General features: G+C 41.2%; 1 protein-coding gene across 1 annotated transcript in view; it reads left to right on the forward strand.

The window, feature by feature from the left end:
* The window catches only part of LOC146821651 (uncharacterized), a 2,850,214-nt gene that overhangs the window by 2,514,140 nt on the left and 323,112 nt on the right, over positions 1–12,962 (forward strand). The window contains exons 11-12 of the mRNA XM_085609890.1: positions 3,500–3,574; positions 10,144–10,215. Coding sequence (XP_085466016.1) covers positions 3,500–3,574; positions 10,144–10,215 — 147 coding nt within the window. The remainder of the gene's footprint in view (positions 1–3,499; positions 3,575–10,143; positions 10,216–12,962) is intronic.

Raw genomic sequence — 12,962 nt, forward strand, 5'->3', positions numbered from 1 at the left:
GTATCATCAATTTAGACTTTAACTATAAGATAACAACCATCTGAATCAGAACATTTGCTTAGTAGCTGGAAATGTAGTTTATTTGCAAAAAGAATAGCAACTCCATTTTTTTGTTAACTGCAGGAGGAGAAAGAATCTTACCCATTTTTTCTTTGTGTATGCTAAAATTGTGTTATCGATATGAGTCTCTTGCAGTAAACAAATGTCAGCCTTATGCCTTGCTAAATTATCTAAAACTTTTACAAGTTTTACAGAGTGTCGTAGACCCTTAATATTAAAAAAACCCATTGTAATACTCTTTACGTTATCCATAATCATAGTAAAGAGATGACCAATAAAAGTTAGAAAGAATAATATGTAGCTCTAACAAGAAATAAAAGAAGAAAAAGGAAATAGAGCCAAACATAACAAAACAACATAAAAACAAATAAAATTCCAGAAATGCACATACCCATAAGTAAGAATGACCTGCCCTACCATTCCAATCCCTCAGAAAGACATTCTGACATACAATAGGCTAGATATTAGAAACATTATAGGGCAGGAATCAAGTATCAGTCACATTCGTTTCCATTGAGAGTGGTAGTTGTTGATCCAAAAAGGTCCAAAGATCGACAGGACGATGAAGCGATTTGGAAAACCCATCCTTCCATATTCTCATCGTAGATAGATCAAAAAGGCTGGATTTAAAACCACTGCTCCTTAATCGCGGTCTCAGGTCATTGAATTCTTTACGAGTTTAACAGACTCGTGTGCAAAGTTTGGTGTATACATTTTGTTTTTTACCATTAACCATCAATGATGGAATTTCTCTTGATGCTTTTCCGGATGGTTACAAGATGATGGTGACACAAAACATTAAACATCATTTGACATGGTTTGCTATGACTTGGATTTGGGTGTGAACGGATTCTATGAGCCTTGTCGATTTGTTATTTTTCTGGGACTGATAAGTGCAAAAGACCAAGTAGTAATTTTTCTAAATATTGCCTGCAGTCATTACTTTCCATCTCTTCAGGTAAATAAAAAAAACACAAGTTATAATGCTGATTACAATTTTCTAAATCAAGTGACAAGGAACACATCAGAAACCTCTTTCCTGTAATAGGTTCCAGACTGTCTCTTTTCGATTTGTTATCCTGAATTTTAATGGAGTTATCAGAAACATTAATAAAAAGGCTGGCCGTGTCTGCGTAGATTTTTAATTTCAGACTCCATATTCTCTGCATTAGATCGAACTGCTTGCAGTTCCTCTAATAAAGTGGATAAAGAAGCCTCCTCCAATTCTGTAATTTTTGACTTGACTGGTGGAGGTGAAACTGTTTGCTTGCGTTATTTCCAAAATTCACATTTTCCCCTTCCAGTTTGATAAAGTAATTATATATAGAGAAAAGCACAAATTTAAATGAAAAAGCAGTCAAATCGAAAAGAATTCACTATATAATAAGAGTGTGCAGCAGATAAAACCAGCTGTGGGAGCGGTTTAGGCCTCAGCTGCTCCCTTTCCTTAGAGTAACTCCGCCCTCCAGACAAGAAACTTCAGCAGCACCTTACTTGGGAGAATGGTGAAATCCTCGGTGAGAGAGACACCAGTTAAACCGCCGCAAACTCCTAAAAAAATGTAACCTTCATGAAACGCTGTATATTTACTGCTGCCACAAGCCAAATTGGACGGTAAAACAAAGCCTTAAACGTATAAAAGTGTTGTTGAAAATAGGGCTCCATGGGGGGTTAGCGGAAGCTGGCCATTTTGCAACATTTAGTGGTCTTGATGGAAGTCTGGTTGAGGTTTTAAAGAAGACACCTTGATGGGACTTTGCAGAAGTACTTTGGGCATTTAAACAGGGATTTTAGTTTCTACTTTTAGGAGAAGAACAGGATGAGGGATTAGTATGTGAGAGCCCCACAGAGTGAGTCTGGGTAGAAAGTTGCATATTTTTCACAGTGGCACTTTGCATAGGAAATCTGTATGAGGGGCTAGGTATAACTCGCTTAATTTGCTGTAGTGTAATTATGTGAAATTACAGCAACATTACCTGAGATAAAGATATGTGAGTAGTGTAACATAGCATTTAGCACTATTTTCTTAGTGCAAAATGAAGTCTTGAGTCCAACATGCACCAGGGGATGCATTTTGGCTAAGAAAATAGAGCCAAATGCAACAGAACATAAACAGCAGCAGCCAGCAGCTGTTCACGTGTGCTTAGTTAATTGTTTGTGTTCCTGCAGTAGGATTTTTGTGGCAAATTAGTCTTGCTCATGTGATGGGCATAATCGGGTACTCTACGGTAACTTCACAAAACAAAATTACTCCGAATCCTCCAGCGTAATTAAAATTTCAACCAGGCCTAGTGTGGATAGAGCTTTGGGGAGAGGACCTTGGTGAGTATTTTGCTTCAGTGGAATTCCCAATATGCTGATGATTTAGTAAAGCTCCTACCATCATCTCAATCTGCCCCCTTCGTAGGTTTAAGGGGGCCAAACTATTTTGCTTCATTTTTGGACTTGTCATAACAAAGTTTGAAGACCACTGGATTACTAGTAAAAGCCAGTATACCCCCTACCAGGAGGCAGGATATTTACTACTCAAACTTCACATCTTAACTGCATAGAGACCATTCACATATACATCATTCAGCAGATCACATACAGGAAAATGTGAAACATGGAATACCACAATATCCAATGAGCATGTAGGATCTGTCAAAATACAGGCACAGCTACCTGGTTTGCATCATAAACTACAAATAATACTTTATTTTTGTTCCATAGAGATTATGCCTTTATACGGCTTATTTATAGTCAGTCCTGCAATCAAATATTACTTTCTATATCAAGTAGGCACAGGGCTTGATTCCAAAGTTGTCATAAATGTGTGCCTGTGGGTTACACCTTTATATAGGTGCAAGTTTTCAGCTTCTGGGAGCTCCTACATTTCCTGATGCAAAAATATACACCCATGCATTTTTGCATGAGAAACTCTGCAGCACCTGTCTGTGCAAATGTACTAGGTAACGTTTACATTTTTTTCTCTCTTGCAAAACCTCTTTCCATACCCTCTCAATAATTTTGATGAATAGTTATCCACAATTGGAAGGAATTCCCCCTGCCTTTGATAGTAGTAAATTTGTGACATTTTCCAGAGTGGTAAGGAGTTGGACAATGGTTTGTGAATTCCACAATTGCAAAAAATGTGTGTGAGGTGACAAACTTCCAGGATATTCCTGAACTGGAATGCTCCCTACCTACACATAGAGTAGATTTACTCACTAGGAAAGATCATTGTAAATCCTTCAAAGAGAGCAAAACCAATTTTGCGAAATTGCAAAAGTGATTTTGTATTCATAAAAAAAGCTATGTATGTATGCAAGCCACGTTTACATACACAAAGAGCTTTGAAAATTCGCCCCACTTTCATATAAAATGGAACCTTTTTCGAAGTTTGCTGTATACTTAACTGTACACTGACAAAATAATATTCCCATCCTTTTCACAATAGGGCACCAGGATGATCACATGAAGTCTGATGTGACAAATATGGCAGATTCTCAAACTTCATTCATGGACATAGAAGGTAAGATATGCTGTACTGTTAAAACATAATAAAAAATACTGCTTTGTTTTCCTTGTGCATTGTTTCACCAGTAAGATTGTTGTGTAATTGATTGTGTTTCTCTGTATTTGGCACTCCAAACATGTTCTAAGCAAAGAGAGCAAGACAAGTTATTTTGGTTCCTCATGGACCTTTGAAGTGCATAATTGCTCCTCTTTTGTTTAAGAGTCACGCCTGCATTGTTGACATATTTTGCTCGATTCTCCAAAATGGTATACAGTTCTTCAGGAGCATCATGCTGATAAAATAACTTGCGTCATTAAACAGAAGATTCTATTATACGTTTGAGCAGTATCACCTTTCTAGCTCCTACATGCTTTAAAGAGGATTCGCTTACAGCACTGGTTTTGATAACGTATAATAGGTCCCATAATTAGCGCGTTCTAAGGCCACATTTTAGATTCCTGTCTGAGTATTTGCAGGAAAATGCCTGATCCATGAAATCACGTTTTAGACGATTACAACGTTTTATATCTCTTTGCTGAGTTGTTTTCTTGTGGTTAAATTGCTTCCACTAAAAAGGTTTTGTAAGAAAAAAATCATTTTGGATGTTTCACATGAAGTTGCTATTTCTTGTCGATATTGAGCAGCATGTGGGCAGCATCTTTCATCATCTACTACCGAACCATGGCCAACTAAGTACATAATTGCAGGTCACAAATATCAGTGTCCAGTTTCATGGTAGCTAAGCATCTTGGAGAAAAAATAAATACATTTCGAGGGACTTTTGCCAAAGGCTTTTTATTGTCTGAAACCTTTCTTCATTTCAGTCAGAAATCCCTAGCACACAATTTTGAAACAGAGAGTTAATGCATTAAAATTGTTCCAAGAGACAGCCTCTAACCACCTCAACAAAAATTTGCGGTCACAACTTTAGTCCCGAAGAAAGAAATGTATATAGGAACATAGGGCCAGATGTATCAAAGGGTTTTACCCATTCTGTGTCTATGAGAAAATGTGTTCATACATATGGCCCTAAGAATCATTCAAAAGTGAAGATGATTTCATTGCTTTGTCTTGGAAAGATGCACAGATGGCTTGATCGGCTTTAGCCATTACAGATTTGCCACCTTTGCCTTAAAAGCTATTGTGGCATTATTTTCTAATTTGACTGGGAGGAGTGATGCGCGTTAATACCTCACACTTTCTCAATCTGTGCACTCTATCCGCCCTGCCTGTGAATTGTGGTAAGAGCATGTCAGAACCCCGTTTGGAGGGCCACAGGGTGAGCAGGAGTTACGGACCCAACCAAGAGTGTTGAGGCCTTTCACTTCTGATGTCCTGGGACCGGCCTACTACGGATCCTGAGCAGTTGGGCCAAATACCCCTACAGCACTTGACTCTCAGTAACAGCATGGTTTGAGAAGTCCAAGGCTTCCTCGGTGGAGAGGTAGATATAGGGGTGAACACAGGCTCACAATTCAAAACACATGCAGAAGCAACAATAAATTATTGTCAAGCCAAATACTGACTTTTGTGTCCGGGCTCTAGAGTTTCTTAGGCAGTTCCACATGTCCGACTCCCTTTTCACTGTTGCTATAGCGGTTATTCCCATTCACTATTGGCAACATCCAGGGTAAGCCCCACTAGTAGTCAGAGCCTCAAGACTTCCACTCTGACTCCTTCTTAAAGTCAAAAGTGCTCCAGTGCTGAAACGCTATCTAGCAAGCAAGTTCGCCCAGGTTAGACTGGCCCGAAGTCAGTCTTACCCTCACCTGCAGGATCGGAGTGACTGGAGTTCCTGAGTGCGTCTCGTCTATGGGCACTGGTGCAGCAGCAGCTGATTCAGGTACGTTCACTGCATGCTGGCCAGGTAGGTGGAGCTCAGCAGTGCTTGAGGTCCTCACACGTTGTCATGCAGCTGTAGCGACTGGAGGTTCTTAGTGAACACTCCAAGGTGGGCAAGTTGTTTGGTCTGTCCCATGAAGCGTGAAGGTCCTGATGCTGGTACGCACCAATCTCCACGGTTGCCTTTCTCCTCCAGTGATCACCCCGACCAGGTCACACTTCTTGCTTGATCCCAGTGACGCCCTCTGTCTTACAGTGTCACTGTTTCTACACTGTAAGTGTGCACTAACCCCATTGGAATGACCGATTTCCTCAGATTAGCCCCTCCTGGCATATGGCCAGTTCTCCATTGCATACAGACTACTCAGCAAGATAATCTTTCCACAGCGTGCCCTCCTGGCATATGTGGTTGCTGGTCCCTTACTGCACAAAGGTAATGACCCGTTTGGCACAGAGATGATCCCAGATCACTTCACGGTGGCCCCTCCTGGCATACATGGTTGCCAGCTCCTCACTGCGTACGGGCGATGACCCATGTGCCACAGACACAGTCAAAGCTTACTTCACGGCAGCCCTGCTTTGGAATATAAGGGTTGCCGACCTTTTCCTTCACACGGTCAACGAACCGATTGGTGCAGCAGCCATCTCCACACATTTCGCTAAGGAAGTCCACTTAACAGGATTCCCCATTGGATCTCACTCCCTTCAACACTCTCCTCTACCTCAAAGGGCATGCTGGTCTTAGCAAGCAGATTGTCTTGGATTCCCTGGGTGTTGTTCCAACAACCAACTGGGAGGCTAGTAGACCTAGGACCCCAGTCCTGGCCACGGGCAGAAGAATAGCAGAGCTTCTCCTCCTTGCACAGCCCGACTGACTGCTCGACAGTTGACAATTTTTGGGCTCTCAAGGTTCTGTTCATATAGTCCATTTCCGAACACCAAATGTGATTTTGAGTCTGAGTCTTTGAAGTGTCTATTGGGGGTCTGCATCCTTTTGAAGTGCCCACTCTTCTGCCCTCTATTCCCCCAGAAAGTAGTCTGTCACAGCTTGAGCGACTCCAAAGCTGATAGTCCCACATCACAGGCCATTGGAGTGACTAAGGGTCACACCTGAATATCAGCCACAGTATCAAAAGGTTAGCCCAGGGCCTCAGCCCTACCCTTTATGATTCTGTTATCAGCCCCACCTTCTTCCTATGACATGCCCAGACCCCATCCTTGTGACCTTCCTCTGAATCAAAGAGCACCCTTGGAAGTGTACTGGCGCAGCCTGGCTCTCCCTCTCTCCAGTGTGTTCCACCCAGCATACAGGAATGCAGCAATACACAAACCTGTCTGGAGTGATTCTTCTACCCCCCTCTCTTCATATTTTACCAGGCAACCCTGGATCTCCCAAAACGGAACCCAGAGTTAGCCATGTATTGTACCATTCACAGGCACACACACACACACCCTGCACATTTATACAGCATACACACACTGCACTACATCCTTCATATATTGTACCAGTCACAGGCACACATACACCCAGCACATGCATATACCATGCATGCATAGCACAACACTGCATCCTTCATGTATTGTACTACACATAGACACTCATACACCCAGCACATGCATATAACATACACACACTGCACATTACTTCATTGTCCCTCTATTGTACCATTCACAGGCACACATACATCCTGCACATGTACATCACATATGCACTGCTCAGCACTACATTCCAAACCGATGTAGACCAATAGTGAGTTAAGCATACAGTAGTGGAACTTTAAATGAGTGAGCCTGTAGGCCTCCCTCTACTGGCACAGGTACAAAGTACCTGTTCATTCCTACTGATCACTATGTGATATGCTGCCACCACCACACTTGTGCTGCTTAATTCCTGGTAAAGCCAGTAGCCTTTCACCACTATGAAGGTAGCACTCTGGGGGCCTTTCCTGGTCCAACAAGACCGCAATTGTGAGACAGGCCTATGTCATGGTGCATATGCATTATCTGTGTATACCTATAAGAATAAAAATAAGCATTAGGGATCCAGACATTAGTACAGTTGGGGCACTCAGGATAGTGGGTGGACAACCATTACCATGCGGACGACTTTTTCGTCCCAATAGTGCAACATCAGCATAATTTCTTCACACTCAGGGCCATATTTAGATATAGACACACAGTTGGTCTGCTATGGGTATGGAGTACATTACTCCATCCACATGGTGGAGAGGCCACCCACCTAATTTATAAATGACCGGCAAGCAGGATGTCATGTATAAAGGCATTGGCAGGAACTGCCCTCACGGCGGTACCTGTTGATGCATTTTACTGTTTGCGGCAGGGCTGCACCGAAAGTTAGAAAAAACAACATACATGTTATTTACATTGAAAGTTAAATCAGAAAATGTTAAGAAGGTGTTGCCTTCATTTTTTCTTAAAGCTTTCAAGATGTTTTTCCCACCTTCCGGTCTGTAGGAAGATTATTTCACAGCTTTAATGCAGGCCTGCCTAAGTCCGCATTCCGCTCTAAAAAAAACCTGTTGGTAGTTAATTACATATAAGACCAAAATGAATTATTAACCAAACGAAGAACTAATCGACATCAGCAAAAGAAAACAGTAAACTCAACCACTGAGAGATGATTACTGCACAGTGTATGTATTTTTATCGCAGGTACATGGAAATCGCTATTTACAATAGACTTAAGGTTGCTCTATAAAGTGGAAACCATGTGACAAAAGTGCTTGTGCAAAGTGAACAGGTGAAGGATAAAGTGACTGTGCATATAAAACACAGTAAAATAGAGAATGCTGTCCAAAAGCAGCCTCAAGCTGTCTAACTAAGACAAAAGGAGCAAATCCTCACCCAAAGGGGTATCTAGGGATTTCTTATCATAATTCTCCCAAGTGTTGAAGTGTTGTCTAGCAAAGCGATCTGAGGAACATGGAATTCAGACAGTTGTCCCAGGATCTCACAATTTGGTTAAGTTAACAAGATGGGACTTCTGTTTCACTTTCCTCAAACTTCCTTTTCCATCATACTACCCCAGCCTTTCTGAAGGTGACATCTTGGACTGACAGAAACGCGAAATATTCCCACCTAACATGGGAAATATTTAAGCAGAATGCTGGAAGGGATAACCCTCTTTAGGGTGCATAGACTGCAATAAATGGAAAAAACGAGTTTTTTTTAATTTGGCAAAACGCTATAATTATCTTTGAGACTTTGCAAGGTCTCTTTCTCCACTTTGAACACAATTGTACGCTTGAGTGCTTAGCTTATTAAGCTAAAATATATAATTGATCATGTGGTTGTTCTTAAAACTCATCATTGAATTGGTTCTAAGGTCGTTTTGGTTTTTGATGTTTACTGACTCAATTAATTTTCAGTCTTCATTGTAATCTCCTTTCAGTAGGTTGAACCTTGTTGCGTACTCTCAATGCCAAAAGAACTACAATACAATTTGGATAGGACAAAAAGTGGAGGTAGAGTAGACAATATATCTTACTTTTAGTTATGTATCAAAGAGGCTGCCAGGTTGCATCACAAAACTTGCCACACAAATTAGGCACATTTATGCAGTCCAAGTCCCTAGCTTAATGCCCTGTTTTATCAAGGAGCTTAAGGGTCAGCTTCTGCACTACTATTGAACAGCACTATCCCATGCATCACACACCTTCTTTGACCTCCCCCTCCTTATCCTCCGCAGTTATTATTTAGTTTGAGTGACCACTTGATGATTCCTCTCTCCTATAGGGACACCCTGATATTACATTTCTCACATGGCTACCCTAAAAAATCTGATTATTCTTACAGTCACTCATCTACCTCTCATAGTGGATAACTATTTCTGTCAGGTGCTGTAAATTATTACAGTACAAACTATTCTGCTCTCCTCACCAACCTTATTCAAAGTATGTGTATGATCAGACGTGATTTTCCTGTACACTCTCAAACATGGTTGTGCTCATTGCTTCTGAATCGTTGTTTGTACAACTATTTGATTATTGTTTTGTCTATTCTGTAATTTGTGTTAATTGTTATATTTCACTAAAATGTCTCATAAAGACTAACTGAAAAAAGAAATACTTCTATTAACTGTCCACTGTCAATAAAGTCTTAATAAACTGTCCTTTGTCTCCCTTCTGAGTCTTCTAAGGACGCATTCTAACACTGACTGCCATCTGAACCTTTTCAGGAAATATAACCATTTCTGAAACCTGCTCTCCAGATTTTTGGCAGTAGTTATACACCTGCACATATTATTATCTGGATAACTACTATACAGCTGACTCGGTGGGGGTCAGCATCAAAAAAAATGATTATGTGCAGGGCTACCTGGTAATTATTATCTGTTTCTGAGATTTTCTAATTCTCTACTCTAGTCTGACACATCCAACACCAAAGAAGATCTTGTGTTAGGAACAAACAGGCAATTACTCTATAACACTTTTGTTTGGCACGGGTATCCCTTGGAGAATCACAGGGGTCCCTACCATACCCAAATCTGTATCACTACCTACCTAACAGAGTCAAAGTCACTACCAGAGAGTGCAGCTTGTGGAGGCTTCTCAACATCAGCGCACTCCAACATCTAATGGTTTCTTTTATTGAGCTCAAGAAGCTACAAAATTGTATCCAAGTCAGCAGCCTTTAACTAAAGAAGACCTGCAGCAGAAAAACAGCAATAGAAGTAAGCATCATGTTTCGTTGAGTCATTTGTTTTCTCTGTTTGCATTCAGATATTCCGTCCAATCATGGAGATGAGGCAGAGAATGGGAATGTGTCACTGACCGATGGAAAGGAAGGGGATGGTAAGATTTCTCAACATAAAATCTAGTTAATTTCACTGTTATCACAGCAGAGGAGGCATATTTTTACCACGCATGTTCACCAATGGCACTGTTGACAGATAATGGATGTTCATTGTTACCCAACCCAATGATGGCCGATTCTTTAACTTAGTAAGGATAACAGGCTGAACGTCTTCTCTAGAATTTGAAATTGTGACCATGGAGGCAACCAAAGATCCCTGTATCCACTGAGCTATCAGAGCCGTCTTCTGTGATTAATCCTAGATGTGTTAAAGATAGATGTTCCACTGTGGACATTCATGTAGACTGCTGAAACTGTTACCCTAACACATCACCGGATGTCTCATCACTCCTCCTGTTGTACATAATTCAGAGCATTATTTAAAAGACACATGCATGTAACAGTGACCACTGGCAAGCTCCAGCTAAAGCTAGCAGGATGACCTTATAAAGAAGTTTATGGCTCAGAATGTTGTTGACCATTTTCCCCTTATAAAAGGTCTAGGTCTCTGTAAAAAGCATCACTTCAGTTTTCTAGACTCATTTTTTAAAGAGGGTGGATTTTGGAGTGACAGGCCCTCCTTCCTAGCCTAAAAAGATTTTTAAATGATCCTAATATCTAAACACTGCGGTTTGTCGTTGTTTCAAGTCTTAGTGATGTTGTCTTATCACTTAAAGGGTTTGTAATAGATCACGTGCCTCTATCATATCTGGTGATTTTTACAAGATCAAAAGAGAGCGTTATCTGTTGGTAGTAGAATAAAAACATTTCTAGCATTTATTTTTCAGCAGCCAATCAAGTAAAACTTTAATAAACACTACATTTTCCATGATCACACCATTGTCATGTAATCAACCTTAGAGTCACAGCCCTATATAACCTTCTCCTAGCCTTACAGCTTCATCTTTCATTGCGCAAGTCCAATGCAACAGTTAAACAGTCCGAGACCCTGCAATGACAGGAACCTGAATAAACTGGAAAAAATTCACCAGCAGCCCCAACAGGAGCCCAACTCTATGATCTTGATCCCAGGAATCAAAAGATCTCCAACTTCAACAGCAGGAAAGTGGTCATCCCATGACGAATTTGAAGAACAACGAGGCCCATTTCCAAAATCCGGAAAGCTGTCAAAAGACAAATCACTTGTCCTCAGTACCTAAAGACGAAGTAAAAACACCAAAGCCGTAAATACTGGTCCAGAGAGGTCACATACAAGAAGTACATATCATCAGGGAGGGAACATCAACACATATGAAAAAATCAAATGCATATGTAAGCACATAACTGTATGGAAATAAATGGGTGGGATAATCCTCGCCTCCGTCCTTAATAGAATGGAAAATTCTTGTCGCGAATGCTAGAATGTTTTTCATTCTATGTCAGGATCAGGGGCTATATTTCTGCTTGTTTAAAATTGACCTCTCATATCTGTACGGAATTCCGCAGTACTCACCTCATACTCTTTCAAGCATTGTAGCATGCAAGGGTTGGAATTATCCGGAAAAGCTGGATATGATACTGACCTGGAATTAGATTTGGTCCGTTGCTAAATAGAAAAGATAACACCTTCAGGAGAGAAAACTCTCCCTGCCAGATCTAGAGCTCTTATGTCATAACACACGCTTATATGAAATCAGACACAAGAGCATGGTCAATTTGGCTGATACTTGTGGTTGGGAGCGATATTTATTCTCAGGCCAGGAATCAAAAAACAGCAGTATTATGTTAACATTGCATAAAAGACAATATTTAGACTTAGGAGGCTTAGCCATGTGAGTACCTCTTAACAATTTACATACTATGGGGTGTTCGCCAGCTGGCTTACCATACACCGGTAAATGATCCGCCGAAATAGCAAACCTAAAATTATTCACTGAGGGGTAGGCCATTCGTACGGAAGGCCTAGAGGATGAAAACAATTTATGACCAAACTATAGTCTGCTCCATTGGGATCTGCACTTCATTCATGGCACCAATTACACCAGCATCTCCATGTGGAAACATAGCACTTGTGTGTGCCCGAGGATCAGGCCTGACAGATGAAAGCATTAGACTCTTTGCGAAAGGCCCGGGAGACTCCATCTTTCCCCGAAAGTCTCCAAGCTCCCAGAGAGAGGTGATCGACATTACCAGTGGATCTGGAAGGCCCACTGGATCCAGAAGGAGGTTCCACCGGGGTAGGATCAGAATCAGCCAGGCACACACCATTCACAGAATTACTGGAAACCACGCTTGTGCTCTCCAAAGCGGAGTCACTAAGATCAGCTCTGCCTCCTGTCGTCTCAATTGCGCCAAAATCCTGGGAATCATCATGAATGGGGGAAAGGCTTAAACCAGGATGTAAGATCGGTCTTGGGGAAATGCATCAGTGGCTGGGGCTTCCAGATCTGGACACCAACTGAAGAAAGTCGGGAGTTGCCTGCTGAGATGGGATGCAAAAAGCAAGGACCCCAAAGAAGGTGAAGAAAACATGGAATACCTTCGAATGCAGTCTTCAGTTTCTAACGTCCCGAAGAGATACGCCTGGATGGCCTTTTCTTCTGGTTTAAAAGATTGGAACCATGTTGTTTCTGTTTAAACTCAGAAATTTCTGAAGAAAGTGGAATATAGTTGATTACAATGGATTACATTGGATTCTTGCTTTTGACTGTTTGGCTATCGCCTACATGGCTGTGAGCCCTGTGTTTGGTGCATAACGGCACACCAAATATGTTCAGGATTAATAATTGTGCTGTTGGGGCAGAGC

This window comes from Triturus cristatus, chromosome 6 (genome assembly GCF_964204655.1).
Source record: "Triturus cristatus chromosome 6, aTriCri1.1, whole genome shotgun sequence".
Lineage (NCBI taxonomy): Eukaryota > Metazoa > Chordata > Amphibia > Caudata > Salamandridae > Triturus > Triturus cristatus.